This window comes from Papilio machaon, chromosome 10 (genome assembly GCF_912999745.1).
Source record: "Papilio machaon chromosome 10, ilPapMach1.1, whole genome shotgun sequence".
Lineage (NCBI taxonomy): Eukaryota > Metazoa > Arthropoda > Insecta > Lepidoptera > Papilionidae > Papilio > Papilio machaon.
In genome coordinates, this window is record NC_059995.1 from 6234662 (window position 1) to 6252923 (window position 18262).

The following is an 18262-nucleotide window of genomic DNA, read 5'->3' on the forward strand; positions in this document are numbered from 1 at the left end:
CGTATTATATAATAATTTTTAAATTTGGTTCTGTGTTGTGGAAGATAAACTCTGATTGATAAAGATGCGATTTCACGTTTAAAAACGATATTTTGTGTGTGCGAAATAGCACCTCTAATTGGTAATTTTATATGTTAGTGGTTTCTTGTACAGCGGTACGATTGAAAGAATTTTTGTTTTTTCTTTGAGATTCAAATAATATTTCCAGATACTGAAGATATAAATTTCGACTAATATAAAGGTTTAAAGAATTATTAAAGAAATGTTCTTATCTAAGATGATTTACCCATATCTTATTTACCTTTGCCTTTAAAAATAACAAAATGTCAAGCTATGTGTCATAGTCATATGTTGTCACGACATGTCAGTTTCTGTTTTACAAACAACAGATATAAATTGGATGTAGATGATGAATACTTTTATTGCGTTTTAATTTTACAGAAGAAGGACTGTATTAAAATGTGATATGAAATATTTGTGATAATTTTTTAGTATACTGTGCCTGTTTCAGTTGAAGTGTAATATTACAAAATGAATAATGATACTGGACTGACTCATATTGAAGAAACTGTAAGCGAAACGACATCAGACACGGCACAATTGATAAGCAATGAAGCTAGCACCTCTAACTATGCACAGCTAAATAGATCAGTTACGTTTCAGGTATTTTTATGATACTACTTTTACTGTGTGTTTATAAAAAGTTTAATTCATTCATTTGACCTGAGACTTTCCCTCTTTTTTATTTTTTTCAAAAAAATTATTGTATTTATCGTTAAAAAAATTTGTGTAAATAATTTAACTGAAGGCAAATGCCTTGTATGTAAACATGTTCTATTAAGATTTTCATCGTTATATCATTTATTGATTTTCTTTACTTAGAATTCAGACGATGATGAATTAAATTGTAGCCATGGCATAAGGAGGAGACAGCCAGTTCAAAAAATTGAACCGGGTTCTATGAACATACTCTCTGCTAAATATGAGGTAAGCATTGGTTAAAAAAAAAGTTACATGATTAAAATATAACAAGCATTTACACTGCATTCCGTTCCAAATATTGCACAATACACAAACTACACATTATGCAAAAACTCATATGTTCCAAAATATTTCTGGGTAAATACATTTTTCACATAACTTTGTAAATTAGCTACCCTTATTTTAGAATGTCACTTCTTTTTGCACTATTTACAGCAAACAAAAAATGTATACATCATAATGGCCATGTTTTGGATTTGGAATTAAATCATGGTGTATTTTTATTCAATATTAATGTAATAATTCTTTAATATTGCAGAGCTTGGACTATGATACCTGTGAGAACCATTTACTCCTTGATGAAGAACGTAAAAGGGGCTATCCATTTATTGTATGGAAGGACATTGCTCGGTGGTTTGTTATCCTACAGATTGGAGTTGTGACGGCGTTAATAGCTTTTGTAATTGATATATGCATAGAAGAATTCTCAGGAATAAAATATAAGCAACTGAAAAAATGTATCCTTTTATCATATAATTACTATTTTTATAACTGAACACACTGCTGAAGTTAGACCTCTATACATAGAGGTACAAATAACCAACTTACTATGACAAGATTCTTGGATCATACTGTATCTTCTTTTAAAAAATTATTAGCCTACCTGGGACCCTTTATAGGCTGTCATTTGAGTGCAATAAAGTGTCTATATATGTGTATGAAAGTTATGTACAATTTGCTGAACCTACTCAATTTTCCGAGGTAAATTATAAAAGGACAACATTCATAATCGGTTGATGATATGGTAATTGTGAATAAATATTTCTTTAATATACATACAGCTGTTGACATTTATGTATTGGAAGATAAACTATACATACCATACCTTTTGTGGGTATTATCAAATATATGCATAGTATTTTTGGGGTCAGTGCTGGTCGCATATGTCGAGGTAAGATAATGTTATCTATGTCATTAATCTTACTAATAATATAAATGCGAATGTTTGGATAGGTGGATGGATGGATGTTGGTTTGAAGGTATCTCCAGAATGGCTCAACAGATCTCAATGAAATTTGACATAGATGTGGATCAAATTTGCCTACATCATTGTTTCATTTTATGTAATATTACGTTAATAAAAATTACAAACCTACCTTAAGTTATTATAGAAGCAGAAACATGTAATCTTAGGCTAAGTTTGTTCTTTTTTACGTAATAAATAAATGAAAAAAAATTGTCTAGAAGAACACATAGGCTACTTATTATGCTTTTCTTATTCCCACGCGGACAGTCGCGGGCGACAGCTATTTATTAGATAAATTTATTCCTAACCTAAATTATTTCATTAGGTTATCTATTGGTAATGTTATGTTTTGTCATAATTTAAATTGATTGTAGCTTATACTATATTTATACTTTAACTGCCGCAGTTGGTATAAGTTAATCAATACTTATTACATGAGTATGGCAATAAGAAGTCAGTTAAATATTTGAATCACAACTCCAGTCCATCCAGATTTACCATTTCACTTAACCAATCACCAATAGATCTCGAATTATTAATTACTAGCTGTGGCCCGCGACTCGGTCCGCGCGGAAATAAAAAAATGCGTAGTAAGTAATCTTAATAAGTAGCCTATGTGTTCTTCCATATTATTTTCTACATCTAAGTCTGATTTCATCAAGATCCATTGAGCCGTTTCTGAAATGCCTTCAAACAAATATCCATTCATCTAAAACATTCGCATTTATAATATTATTAAGATTATTAAAAATTGTATATTCAACAAAAGTACTAAAATTATACTTGTTATCTCATTTACAGTTTAGGTACATAACATGTTCAATTCCTTATACCATTATGTCCTTGTTTTATATCAATTGTGTTGCACTAAAATATCATATTGTAGTTTATATCATACTAATACTATAAATGCGAATGTTTTGATGGATGGATGTTTGTTTGAAGATATCTCCGGAAAAGCTCAACGGAACTTGATGAAATTTGGCACAGATGTAGAACATAGTGTGGAAGAACACATAGGCTACTTTTTAAGTTTTTTTTTTAAATTCTGCGTAACATGTAATCTAGGGCAAAGGAAATAAGATATAGGGACTAGCTTATTTTAAATATTTCAAAATAATATACGTGAATATCATGTTGACTATGTATAAAAATGCATAGTAAAATAGTGATTTCACAAGCTTGTTTAAGTCTTTAAAAATATCTTCTAAAACAAGGATCTTGATTAATTCTATATAATGAAATCTTGTTTAATCTTATGTTTGTGTATAGCCAGTGGCAGCAGGTAGTGGCATACCGCAGGTGAAATGTTACCTGAATGGTGTCAAAGTACCGAGAGTTGTGCGCATCAAGACACTGGTGGTGAAGGCGGTTGGTGTCATTACTGCTGTGGTCGGAGGATTGGCCGGAGGAAAGGTATAGCTGTTGCTTCTTATTGTCTCCATTGATTGTTTATTATAGTAGCTTAAATGTCTTTTATTAAAACTTTAAACATGTCTATTTAATATGTTTCATCCAACGACGATTTTTTTTGCATTGAAATAAATTCGCCAGAGACAATAACTACGGTCTTCAATGTTCAAATTTAACATATTAGTTTTTTTGGCAATTTTTTTTTTGATTAACAACACTTCGTTTTAGGAAGGTCCTATGATCCACAGTGGGGCGGTAGTTGCAGCAGGTATATCGCAAGGAAAGAGCACGACGTTCAACAAAGACTTCAAAATATTTCATTACTTCCGCGAGGATCACGAGAAGCGTGATTTTGTGTCTGCGGGCGCGGCGGCCGGGGTGTCTGCAGCTTTTGGGGCTCCTATTGGTATCATTTATATTAATATAGAAGTTTTAACTGAAAATTAATAAATTATGTTTATAATATTCAAATATCATTAGATTATTAAACAATAAATCTTTCATCTTCAATTGGGGATGTACGGACAATAGACAAGACTTCTGGTGACGTCAGAAAGATTACTTAGTCAAGCATAATTAACTGCAATGGCATTAAAGTTAAACAACTTAGTTTAACCAAGCACAATCGTTTTGCAGGAACGAGATATACCTGTATGAAAAGACAATATTGCAACATTTTTTCATATATATTTCGCATGTTTTCTTTTATTATTTTGCATGTTTCTAATTTCCAGTTTTGATGGTTTTATTTATGAATCTGTCTTCTTTAAGGTGGAGTACTGTTCTCATTAGAGGAAGGAACTAGTTTCTGGAATCAGGCATTAACATGGAGGACATTTTTTGGAACTGTTGTGTCTACATTTACTTTGAATTTCGCTCTATCTACATATCATGGACATCCAGGGGAATTGAGTTACCCAGGTATTTTTTAACTTAAAAAAAAAAAAGTCGTTATCGTCTCACAACGGTGAAAAAAAACGGTAAAAAAAGTAACGACTTTTTTTTAAATTTTCATATCTATCTCCAGGTCTATTAAACTTGGGTAAAATGGAACCGTTTCCGTTTCAATTCTATGAACTGCCCGTGTTCATGCTATTTGGTGCGGTTGGTGGTATGATGGGTGCGCTGTGGAACTATATTAATTACAGGCTGGCCGTCTTTAGAATAAGGTATATTATAAATTTTGTATATATGTATTTAGGTCAAAAAATAAATGTCCCTCTCTGATATTAAGTTTAGTTTGGTTAAAAATTAGAAGTTAATATTCGAACCATTTTTGAAGATTACTAATATTATAAATGCGTAAGTTTAGATGGATGGATGTTTGTTGAATGGATGAAGGTATCTTCGGAACAGCCCTTCGGATCTTGATGAAATTCGGCACAGATGTAGAACATAATCTGGAAGATCATGTAGGCTACTTATTAAGTTTTTTTTAGACGGAGTCGCGGGTGAAGTCTAGTAACTAATAAAAGCGACATTAAGTCGAAATGAAATGTATTATCGAATTATTTTTTTATCTTAGATTTTTTACAATATGACGTTTGAAAGTGTGGGTAGTTTAACAAAATGAAGTGGCCAGGTATGTGAATGCGCCATGGCTGCGCGTGGTGGAGGCCTGCCTTGTGGCGGCGGCGAGCGCCACGTGCGGTTTCCTCATGATGTTCCTGCTTGACGACTGCCGCCCACTCGGCGAGGACCCCACCAAGAACCCACTGCAGGTAACCGCAAAAAATAACACAATTTGAAATAATCACTTGAACTGTTGCACAATGATTATTCTGGCACACTTTACTGGTTTTCAACGTAACATGCTTGTGACGGGTTGTTTTTTTTTTTAATATTACCTTACTTTGATGCGTCACTCATATGGTTAACGCGTTCCAATACAGGCACTACTTTACAATCTACCGTCATTAATGTCTTCAACATATGCGTACAAAATATTTTTTTTCAATGATATATTTCTGTATTTTAATTTATTTAATTCCGCGAACGAAATGATAAGTTCAATATTGTTACAGTTGTTTTGCGCGGACGGTGAATACAACGCAATGGCAGCGATCTGGTTCCAAACGCCAGAAGAATCCGTACGTTCGTTTTTACACGATCCTATCGGTTCCTACAAGCCGTGGTCGTTACTGGTCTTCATCATCTGCTACTTCTTGTTGTCGACGTGGACGTTCGGGTTGGCTGTGTCTAGTGGACTGTTCATTCCAAACCTGCTGACCGGCGCCGCTTGGGGAAGATTGCTCGCCATTTTGATACAATATATGCTTCCTTCTAATGTAAGTGTGTGAGAGAGTGTATAATGGATACGCAGAGGTGATACCACTTATATATGATATGTACCAAAAATACCAAAAAAAAAGAAACTTCCTGGTCAATCGCCTTTTAACTTCTTTTCTCGAGAATCTATAAGGTCGCGAAATTAATTGATTTCATAGTTTAAAGATTCCTGATTGTCTATATTTCAGGAAACGTTCCTTTCTTTCCAACTGTATAACAGCAGGTTTTGTTCAGAGTATAAACCCGGCGAAGTATGCGCTGGTGGGCGCAGCGGCGCAGCTGGGCGGCGTCGTGCGCATGACCATCTCGCTCACCGTCATCATCATTGAGACAACTGGTCAGATCTCCAACGCGCTGCCCATCATTGTCACTGTGGTCGTCGCCAAGTGGACAGGCGACTTCTTCAACGAGGTATGGTAACATTAGAAGAATCTTCCGTTGATTGTAACCCTTTTTTGCCTAATATAATTGAAAATAATAAGACATTTAATCCATACAAAAGCATTACAACACTTACAATACAATTAAAAACACAAAAAAATACCAAAATGTAAACTTCTTAATCCAACTCCTCTCAATACAATAGTAAGTAATACAAAGTGATTAAAATAATCTAATCGAACTCAAGGATTTATTTTTGTGATCGTATAATTCCGTCCGTAGGGTATCTACGATATACACATCCAATTAGCGGGGGTTCCCCTGCTGGGCTGGGAGCCACCACCACTCACGCACACGGTATACGCCTCCGAGGTGATGTCTCACCCCGTGTTCACACTGCGCACCGTCGAGAGTGTCGGACACGTGCTCGAGCTGCTCCGGCTTGTGTCTTACAATGGATTCCCAGTTGTTGATCCACCGCTGTCAGATCATGTAAGGATAAAATTTGAGATACATTACACTGAGACAACTTTTACCAAGCCAAGTCAAATAATTGCAATTGTTCCACGAATAGCTTGAATTTTCTAGGTTAAAGGTAGAATTTCTTCCCCCTCTCAAATGAAAGAGAAGTAATGAGGCCTACATATTGTTTGTTTGTTAATTGAAAAACAATTCCCACAGTAAGAATTGTTCTGTTACAATTTTTAAAATAAATTTATTACACAGTCGGAGGTGACAACATACAAACGTCTCAGAGGATTGATACTCAGATCGCAGTTAATAGTGCTGCTCCAGAATAAGATATACAATGAGAACGCAAACACAACATGGTCCAACTTAAATGTTGATATGAACATGTTCCGGAAGGAATATCCACGTTATCCATCTATTGATGAGGTAATTTACAATATATATTTTTTTAATGTTTTCAGTTACTTATTATATTTTGAAAAAATTTGTTGCCAGTAACCTTTATTAATGAGCAATGTTTAATTTATTGATTTTGTGGTTATTTAGTTTAAATTTATTGCAGCTAAATATAGAAGAATGGGAGAAATCATGCTCAATTGATTTGAGGCCTTTCATGAATCCTTCTCCGTACACATTGCCACATCGTGCCTCATTACCGAGATTGTTCAAACTATTCCGAGCTCTAGGACTGAGGCATCTTCCTATAGTCAATGATGTTAATGAAGTATGTTAAATTTTGCTCTTATTTGAAGTACTTTTAAATTAATTTGATTAACACAAATTGGTCCAATTTCAACCAATGTTTACCTTAATTTCATGTAACTTTGCGTAAGACATGTAATTTTTTTTGTCAGATGGGTTTGGTATACATGTACAGTATTAACTTAATTTTATAATTTCAGGTTGTAGGTATGGTAACGCGCAAAGACATTGCCCGATATAGAGTTTGGAGACACAGAGGACATATGGGGATGGAAGAGTTACTGTTATCTAGTGAGATTTAAATTATGACATATTTTATATTAAGTTATTGATGTTATTTATGCCAAATAGAGGACTTATTGTATAAATAAAGTTTAACACAATTTTATCTTTTTTAAAAAGATACTGTTTTATTTAAAAAATATACTCATAGTTTTCCTACTCTATAACAAATGAATATGTAAAATAACAAACCTTTTCATGAAATTTAATTTTGCAGTGCCCAACCCTCAAATCACTTTACATTTTATACCTAAAATGATGTTATCAGTTATCCATATGTTCCGAGCTGTCTAGATATTTGACATTATACACTAAAATAAGTTTAATTGAAACTCTTCAAAAGTCAGAAAATGGTTGCTAAACATAAAAATGTTACAATAATTATATAGATATATTAAGGTATATATAACATAGTATTATAAATAACATAAGACATCATGTTTAATAAATAATTACCATTTTATTTAAAACAGGATTTCATCAGGACATAGTGTCGAGGAGAAACTTCTCTGTTTCTTCTGCTTAAAATCTAGGCACATCCTTAAATAATGTATTTTCAGGTATTTCTTAAAACATGCACCTATGCCATTATCACGTAGACAATTTATACCTAAGAGCGTCGATTCTTCTCATGATTGTACTGGCATCAAAAGAGGAATCCTTAGTTGTTTACAAATAATTCCCATCCTATACCGGCCCATAAATTAATAAACAAAAGTACTGGCAGTATGACCAATATTAATAGCAAGTAATTAACAAGTTCATCCATTTAGATTTGATAGTATTTAACTTTGAAGAACGAAGAATGTTCATTTAATAATTGTTTGAATGTTGATAATTGACAATGTTAATGTTTGTTTTTATTTTTGACGTACGTCATTCATTGTGCATGCTTTGACAGTTTGACACATAATTTTATAGACAAAAAAATCTTGTTTCTCTTTATTTTACAATATTTAATTATCAGACAAATGGTTGTGAATAATAAATATTTTTATTATTGTCTGTTATAAGTGTTTGTCGAGTTTGGTCACATAATCTGGTAGGTTAAGAGTAGTTTAACGTTTATCGTGGTTGCGTCATACAAAAAACTTTCAGGTCGGAAACGGAATTTTAACGGTTGAGGGTTACACGATCGTAAATTGACGAATTAAAACATGATAAACATTTGATAACCGCGCTGTTTTTTGTTGTGGTATAGCCAAGGGTCATCAGCGCGCTGCGCAGTGCCTTTCCCCCGCGTCCCTTTACGCCACAATAGCAAAAAACATACAAATGCCCCGCATACAAAATTACACGTGAATTTAAGTGCCTCCAAGATATCTGAAAACCACTATATCACTTAACATTTGGCAGACTTTTCCTGCCCTCTTAAAGATGGGTATATAACTAAGGGTGGGTAGGGGGAAAGGGTGGGTATTCCATAACGGTAGGCAATGACTTAAAATTTTCATTTTTTTAAAGATATTTATTGTATGTCAACATGAATTTAATAAATGTATTACATAATGCAAACAAACTTATCTACAAATTAATTAATGAAATATATTAGTTCTAACATTTATAGTCTTACAACAATAATTAAATTAAATTAAAAAGTTATAAATTGTAAGTCTTTATCAAGCAATCAATAGCTTGCTGTGAATCTTCAAAGTATTGTGGGGCCTCTATTCTCGTGATACCATAGGTAGGTTTCAGTGCAGGTAACACTATTTTTGTTCTACCAGTGCAATTTGTGTTAGCTATGCTTTGATTCAAACTGTCTCCATGATGATTAAAAATTCGAGGCATCGTTTTGAATGGCTGAGGTGTATGGAAACGATGTTTTGAATTGTTTGTCATTCTTTTCATTCTGTCAACATTATTCTTTATTGTCATCAATGTTTTATGATTTTCAGGTATGTGAAGGAATTCCGTTAGATCCTGAAACAATAAATTATCATACTTACTTATCTAATTCACTGAAAACGTGATTGAAGAAAGGTGAAAGTTTAGCGAAATAAAATACCTGTTTTATAGCTTCGTATTTTGAGAATATCCATAAGTATGTTGAAAATATACAAAACAGTTTAGTTTCGCTGCTACTGAATCGCAACATGAATTTTAGAATTGGCGGAATGCGATCTCTCTGTAAAAAATAGTTACACAATAAAATTTAAACGACCCTTTTGTAACCATCAACATAAAAAATTGGCCAAACTTGAATATAATTTTGCAATAGCCATAATAATTATCTTACTTTGTATATTTTCGGCCCAGTATCTTTGTATCTGGCTAAATTGACGAGCACAGCTGCGGCATATTTCAGTACTTCAACACTGGAGATGGATCGATTCATGAAAGCCATGTACACGTATACATGACCAACTACCGAGTATGCGTTATTCTGGTACATCATTGGATACACTTCTGTTAATAATTCTGAAAAATAATTTATATCAAATTCTATTATTCTTTGTCAATTCTTTAAAAATTCTATTTGCGAAAACAAGAAAAACATAGTTTTCCAGTTAAATAAAAAAAAACAAAATTTTGACTTAAAGAAAATAGCAAGAATATAACAACAATATATATTTCTTGTGTAAGTGATCGACTCAAACAACAGAATAGAATGTGACCGAAATGTAATTTGAATTATTTACAGCAAATAAACTATCAGAAATTGAGAATTAAAGGAAAAAGACTTTAAATTACTAAAAATTCAATAATTGTTAATAACATTTTATATTCAAGGTTTTACCAACTAACTTACCCAGTGATCTAAAAGTTCGAATGATTGATTCGATGTCGGACATGTTGCGGAGAAGCTCCATGGCCTCCTCATTGCGTTCCTTGAGCGACTCCTGTTTGGACTCCAGCGCACCGCCGCGCCATCTGTTACGAAGCTGCTCAACCTGAGAGTCTTTGTTAGTCATGCGGATACGATGACCGCGGAAAAGAGCCTACAATAATAATACAAATTTTAATAAGTGTAAAAAAGTCAGTATAGGTTTAATGGATGATAAATTTTATTAAAATTTACTACACACCTGAATTTTAGAAGCAGCCCAATTTCGCTTTTGTTCCTCTTTCTGTTTAATCAACATTTCCTTTTGTACCACAAACCTCTTTCTTGCTAAAAATCCTCTTATTATAGCTTGTAATTTGATCGCCGCTTGTCGTTTCTTCAAAAACTCTGAACGGATCGATCTCGTTATTTGCTTTCCTTTCCATAATTCTTGAATTAATTTAATATATTTACTGACATTATTGTAACGTTTTTTCGCAAGATAGCATCTTATATTCTTTTGCAAGCATATCGCAGCGGCTAGTTTTCGTTGTTTGAGGACTTCCTTTTGCTTCTTGTATCTGTACAGAACTTGGAGGAATAGAATAGCCGATCGGAATCTTAAGAAACGTTTTCTTTGTATGTAACATCTCATATGAGCTTGGATTGTTATAATATTTTGTCTGATTTGAAGGTATTTTTGTCGTTGTAATTTAGTTAGTTTATATAGTCTATAACGTGTTTGTATGGTTATTGTAGCTCGTTTTATTTCCAAATATCGCTTTCGCTGAACGTACATGCGGATGACTGATTGTACTATTTTTATTTTCTTTCTATAATCTAAATATTCAGTGTAGCATTGCTGTACAATTTCTCTACTTTTCTTGCAAGATCTGTACCAATTTTGAATTTTTACAGCCGATTCTTTCAGTTGTAAATATGCCTGCCTTTCCTCTTTACCTTTAATGTAAGCCCTTAAAGCAGTTTGAATTGTAACGCAAGATGTCTTTAGTTTGATATATTTGGATTTTTCTTCACGCATTTGACAGTTGGCTCTGTATCGGGTTTGCATTACAATTGCTGCTTTTTGCAATTTTCTGTATTCGTTTTTACAAACTCTCATCAACATAAGAGCTCGATAACGTCTTTGTACAATTATAGTTGCATTCCTGAGCTGTTCGTAATTCTCTCTTTGGCGGTACATTTGCAAAATGCTTCTGTACCACGTCTGTATTTTAATAACAGATCTTCGTAACTCTAAATATTTTGTTCTATCTTTCTTCGCAATCTGGTACAAACGGAAGTATCTTTGAATTTTGATTGCAGAATTTCGTTGAAGGAAGTAATTAGTTCGTTCCTTTTTCATCGCTAAATATGATCGAATATGTTTTTGAATAATTACACAAGATGTCTTCACTTTTGTATACTGCGATCTCTCCATACGCATTTGTATTTTAGCTCTGTAATAGGTTTGTATAACAGTTGTAGCCTTTTGTAATTGGTTGTATTCATTTTTACAAATTCTCATCAACAGAAGGGCTCTATAGCGTTTTTGCAAAGTAATAGCAGCATTTCTAAGTTGTTCAAATTGCTTTCTTTGTTCGCGCATTTGCATAATACTTCTATACCAGATTTGTATTTTAATAACAGAATTTCTTAAATGCAAATATTTCATTTTCATCGTCTTTGTAATTTGGTATGAACGGAAATAATTTTGAATTGTAACAGCAGATTTTCGTTGCAAGATATAAGCCGTCCTTTGTTTTTTCATGGCTAAATACGCCCGGATGTGAGTTTGAATTATAATACAAGAATTTTTTATCCTAAGATACTTGGATCGCTCTTTACGCATTTGTCTCATAGCTCTGTATCTTTTTTGTAAAGCAATTGTTGCGTTTTGTAATTTTTCAAAGTCCTTTTTACAAATTCTCATCAGCATTAGAGCTCGATAACGTCTCTGTAAAATTATAGCTGCATGCTTAAGTTGTTTAAATTCTTTTTCATCCTGTCGCATTTTCATGATACTTCTGTACCAAATCTGTATTTTAATGGTCGAATTTCGTAAATTTACATACTTTGTTCTCATTTTTTTAGCTCTGTACTGTATTTGTATAGCAATTGTTGCCTTTTGCAATTTTACAAAGTCGTTTTTACAAACTCTCATTATAACAAGAGCTCGATAACGTCTTTGTAAAATTAGAGCTGCATTCCTAATTTGTGTAAATTGATTTCTACAACGGCGCATTGTCAAGACACTTCTATACCAAGTCTGTATTTTAATTACGGAATTGCGTAACTGTATATATTTCATTCTTTCTGTCTTCGCGATTTGATACAATCGGTAATATTGTTGTATTTTCACAATAGAATTACGTTGCAAGATATAAGCTGCTCGTTCTTTTTTCATAGCTAAATATGCTCGAATGCGTTTTTGAATAATAATACAAGAGGTCCTAATTTTGAGATACTTCAATTGTTCCTCACGCATTTGTATTTTGGCCCTGTATCGTGTTTGTAAAACAATAGTAGCTTTTTGTAATTTTACAAAGTCGTTTTTACAAACTCTCATCAACATTAGAGCTCGATAACGTCTCTGTAAAGTTATAGCTGCATTCCTGAGTTGCTGATATTCTTTTCTTTCTTGTCGCATTTTCATAACACTTCTGTACCAAATCTGTACTTTAATAACCGATTGTCGTAAGTGTAAATACTTTATTCTTATTTCTATTGTAATTCGGTACGAACGGTAATATTTTTGAATTTTAATAGCAGAATTTCGTTGCAAGATGTATGATGATCTCTCTTTCTTCATTCTTAAATATGCACGAATGTGCTCTTGAATCCTGCTTACAGCTGTTTTGATTTTCAAATAGGATTCTCTATCCTTTAACATTTGTTGTCTTGCCTTTACCCTTCTCTGTAAATTTATAACTAAACTTTTTAAATGAATGTATCGCGAACGACATTTTTTCATTCTGAAAACAGATTGGAGCTTCACTGCTGTCTGTTTTAAAATCAAATAGTCGTGTCTTGCTTCTTTCATTTTCAGTAATGCAATATAATGATTTTCTATTATAGCCACTGATTTTTTGTAAGCTACGAATTGTCGCCGTTGTTTTATCATTCTGTAATAACTTTGAATTATAATAATACTTCTTATTTTTACAGCTAACAAACGCATCTGTTCTCTCATTAGCAATTTTCCTCTATATTTATCTTGAATATAACACACAGATTTCTTTAAGCGCAAAAATTGTTTTCTTTCAATAAAACATCGGATTGTGCTTTGTACAAGTATTATTTGTTGCACCGTCTTTTGGTAACGTTTTCTGCAAATCCAACCTTTCACATACGCCTGAATTTTTCTCGCTGCTTGATATCTTTTCTCGGCTTGCATTAATTGAAGAACTTTTAGAATCTCTTTCGCCTGTCTCATCTTTTTAATACCGTAATACCATTCTTCTATTATTTGTATACTTCTTTTCATTTTTTGATACCGACTACGACATAACCATCTACGGAAGTACTTTTGTATGATTATAGTTGCGTGCGTCAGTTGTTGCATTTTTAGTTCGACCATGCGGTTATATTGTATCCTGCGCCACCATATTTGAATCACACTCGCCGCGTTATTTAGCTTCTCTCGTAACTCTTCTTCCTTTTTCTTTCGTTCCAGCACAACAGCGTACTTCTTTCTCCACCAAGTCTGTATGACATTGGCCGCTTTCATGAACAATGGCGCACGGAACACGTGTATCAGCTGCCAGAGTAACGATAGTGTTTTCTCTCTGTGCCCATCGGCGATATCCGTTGCCTTTATATCTCCAACAATAACAAAATTAGCTTCTTTCAATGCGTTGAGAGCTACTTGAACGTTGTGTATTTTCTGCAAGCGTGATATCGGAGGAGTTCGCAATTGACTTAACAGGCCGTTTTTTATTAGAATGACTTCCATGACTTTAGTCAATCTCACTCCGTCACGAATATCCACAGCGATGTTGTGAACAGCGTATTTATATTCATCTAAGTAGGATTGTTTATGGCACACAACGTAACCGAGAGGCCGTAAATGTTTGGTGATATCACCAATACCAGCAATCAGCTCTCTCGTGAAACGGATTAGTATTTCTCGACTATCTTTGCACACGGCGTTTCTACGGAATAGACAAGGATCGTGCGGGATCAATTTTTTCTGCTTTGCTTGATCCAGGAAGAACACCAACATGAAGAATTTCTTGAGTGTAAACTTTTTAATAGCTTCCATGTAAGCAGGCAAAAGCATATTTGGAGCGCTCGATTTTGAATGTTTATTTTTAAGATGTGGATTTTTAAACATTCTTTGAATAATGAAAGTAGTCAATCCTTCGATGTCGTTATTTGATTTTAGCTGTATGACGAATCCATAAATAGCTTCCAGACCAATTCGAAGCCACAACGGATTGTAAGACAATATCAATTCCATGATTATTTTCTGCAGTCCTACGTCTAAATGAAGATTGCGGTCGTTTCTAATAGCTATTAACTTTTTATCGATTTGCAAATTTAATTTTACAAACACTTGGGATATTTCTGGGCTCAACAATAAGGCTCGTGCGGATCTTCGTAGGCTTATCAATCTGTGACTATTGTGATAGGTGCTGCTGACTTGTTCTTTTGTTGGAGCGACGGGAATTTCTTTATTTCTATTTTCAATCCATGCTTTGCCGAAATCAATTTTTTGCTCAACATTACTGTCGAGTTCTGCCGGCGGAGTCAAAATATAGTTTAACCATCTTTTAAACTCTTGTTCAATCTTATCTACTGCTTCCACATCATAGAAATAGGTCGAGGACGAAAATGGATCAACTGTAAACGATTGAGAATAAACGTTTCCGACTTGATTTAAGGAAATATTTTGATTTATACTTTTATTCGCCTCCGATCGTGTATTTGATGTTCTGCTTTCGTCGACATCAATTTTAATTTTTGTTTTTGAGGCTTTTTTGACTATTGGAATTGGAACTTTCCATAGTTCTGGTTCACAGTTGACCGATTTTTTGGACCATGTTTGTTTTGCAAGCCCTGAAACGCCGCTTTTATCGAAGGTACGGTTGATGGTAAATGTCGTCATCTGATTATCTGTTTTATTAAATGACTGCGAATGGAAAGCTATACCACTTTCTTCTGGTATCGATTGTAGAGGAGGAGTAAGAGATCGAGGTGGAGATCTGTCTGATCTTAAATCACTGTATCTGTTTTGTTCAAAAAAGTTTCCGTTTCTCCTTTCATAACAATCCCTAAATTGATTGTCTTTAAACAAAGCTTGTCTGCATAATTTCGGGTCTCTTATACTGAAAGGTTCATATCTATGTTCGGAATTCATTTGAGGATACTCCAATAATGTATTTGGAGATTCCTTTGTATATGTATCGGAATTAAGCTTCATGTTTAGGTTTGTATCGTTTATTAGTTCTTGGGTCTCGTTATTAATTTTAGGTAGTACTTTTCTTTCAGTTGAAAATCTCTGAGGGAAAAAGGACAAGTCGCTGATGCGTGAGATTTCGGTGTTAATAGAAAAATTTAGACTGGTTATTTCCTTAGGAGATGATGTATTTGGTATTTTCTTACTCTTCGTCGGTGATTCTAATTCTTCGTTTTCATGCGCTGATTGGTCCACAGTTAGCCATTTGTTTGGTGGCTGGGATGAAGTCATACATATTATTGATCGTGTGTCGTTTTCTTTGTCAGGATATTTAATGTCAAGACTATCATTGAATTCACTATCAGAGTTCACACTCAGTATTATTTTAGGACCTTTATCTAATGTTACATTTTTGGATTGCAATGTTTTTAAAGGTGTAAAAGTAAAGTTATCGAAGATATCTGTTGCAAATGTTTTAAGGTCTTGTCTGTTTGATGGTTTTAAAATATTTCTTTGCATTGGTGAGTTAAATTCGTTGCCGTATTCAGTATCGTATAATTTAGTGTTGTTTGGTAGGTTTTCTTTTCGGGGCTTTCGCGCGTTACCAAATATTTCAGATAAGTCAAATTTTAAATCACTGTCCGGGGAAAATTCTAATGGACACCTGCTCACATATGGGTCGTTACAATTTTCGTCATTCGAAATATTTTCTTTGTCACATATTTCATAAGTCCGATGTTGTATCGATTGAACCACATTGACTGTGGTGTCAACTTTTCTTTGTGTTTTGTAAATAGCTTCGACTCTCCTCTTAGTTACAAATACTGGAGACTTTTTTACGACTTTCTTTTTTATCTTACCTGGAGATATTTTCAATGTTTTTGTTGAACCCTTTCCTTTGATATTCTAAAAAAAAATATATTATTTTGACATCATACACATAATGTACATTTGCATTCACTTAACACAAACATATCAAATAGAGCTCATTACAAATAAATACATAAATTAATTCGCATCAATAGTTAAGTCATAAATAAAATTATTTATAGATCATCATTATCATCATCAGGCTCACTATACGTCCCCACTGAGGGTCTCGGAGCCTACCCCAAGTTAGGGGTGACTAGGCCATAGTAAACCACACTGACCAAGTGCTTGGTGGACTTCACACATATCATTGAATTTCTTCTGAGAATTTCAAGATATGTGCAGTTTGAATCAAGATTTTTTCCTTCACCGTAAGAATGTCAGATAAATGTATATAATTGTATATCTAAATCTAATCTCGAAAAACACACTGGTAAACAACATTGGCAAACACATTGGAGGGATTCGAACCCAGGACCTGCAGATTGCAAGTCAAGTGCTTAACCTCTGAGCCATCAATGCTCTATTTATAGATACTGTTTATTAATAAGCAATTAAAACAAAAAAGAAAACTACAGGTATATCAGCTATTAAAAAATATTGTGAACATCATATCTGCATACTGCACATCATTTATATCTATTTTGCTACATTATCTTGCAATAATCACAAGTTTTATTTTTAAAGAGGTAAGTAGAAGAAAGAACTTACCATAATAGACTTGAGTACGACAAGGACATCAAACCTGCCCCTGTTCTCATTAGTAAAACGAATGGTTTCCCTAAGAGCAGTCGGCTGCGATGGAGTCCACACCATGGTGAGACAGTAGCATGTCTCAGGTTCCAAGAACAAACCATCATCGGGCAAATCTATTATAAGGCCTTGTGGCAGAGAACGGCCAAGTATTAGCTGCAAATAAAAATATCATTGTTGATAATGTAGGGGTATTGGTAAACATCAAATTTTATTACTATTGATTTACGTAAAAAGAAATTAGCAACACAACTAGATAAAAAATTACTCAGTGGTTAAAATAATAATCATTATATAAATGGTTTTTTTTCTAATTAATGGAACATTGAATTTAACACATTCAATGAAAATTTAATTTATATGTAAAAAAGTACCTGTTGGATTTGTTTCAGTGGGTTGAATATTTCCAAAAATCTCTCACAGGACGTCCCGATGAGAACATTTTCGAAAACAACTTGAGGGGGCCGAGAAAATGGAGCCAAAACTAGTCGGGGGCATTCCTCTTTCGGTGGACTTTTTTTGATGTTTTCATTTCTTCTTGTCTTTTTAATACGCTCTGGGGTATTATCTATCTACAAATTAGAGAAACGCGGTATTAATAAAGGGACTACAAATAAGAAACATAACAATTTACATTTAGAGGCGTGAACTTACTTGAAAATACATATCTTCAGATTCCTTTAATAACTAATACACACCACTTTAGTTTTTAATGCACTATAGTGCTAATTTATAGTCACATAGTCTTTTTCAGTTGTCTAAATGAATTCACAGCGAAAACTATATAACAAAAGCGTACAGCATTCAAATTTTTAAACCAACTGACAAAACAGTTGTCTACTGCCAAGTGCTGCCAACCAAAGAGTATATAAAATAAGCCAACCTTGAAAATAAGTCAATTTGTTTGGCCATGATAAGCATCTCT

At 33.6% G+C, this 18262-nt stretch overlaps 2 protein-coding genes across 2 annotated transcripts; one reads left to right on the forward strand and one right to left on the reverse strand.

The window, feature by feature from the left end:
• The first annotated feature begins 379 nt into the window (after nt 1-379).
• On the forward strand, nt 380-7640 carry LOC106718003 (H(+)/Cl(-) exchange transporter 7). The gene is made up of 15 exons (XM_045679610.1): nt 380-663; nt 883-987; nt 1301-1499; nt 1824-1933; nt 3281-3424; nt 3650-3827; nt 4193-4342; nt 4449-4590; nt 5004-5142; nt 5446-5709; nt 5945-6121; nt 6374-6583; nt 6818-6988; nt 7125-7286; nt 7465-7640. Exons 1-15 carry the CDS (start codon nt 532-534, stop codon nt 7564-7566), a joined length of 2385 nt encoding a protein of 794 aa, XP_045535566.1. The 5' UTR covers nt 380-531; the 3' UTR covers nt 7567-7640.
• Nucleotides 7641-9122: 1482 nt separating this feature from the next.
• Nucleotides 9123-18142, reverse strand: LOC106707279 (protein abnormal spindle). Its single transcript, XM_045679690.1, has 8 exons — nt 17992-18142; nt 17712-17909; nt 17296-17493; nt 10576-16620; nt 10299-10488; nt 9786-9967; nt 9555-9674; nt 9123-9469 (listed from the first exon to the last, which is right to left on the reverse strand). Exons 1-8 carry the CDS (start codon nt 18001-18003, stop codon nt 9146-9148), a joined length of 7269 nt encoding a protein of 2422 aa, XP_045535646.1. The 5' UTR covers nt 18004-18142; the 3' UTR covers nt 9123-9145.
• Nucleotides 18143-18262: the final 120 nt, after the last annotated feature.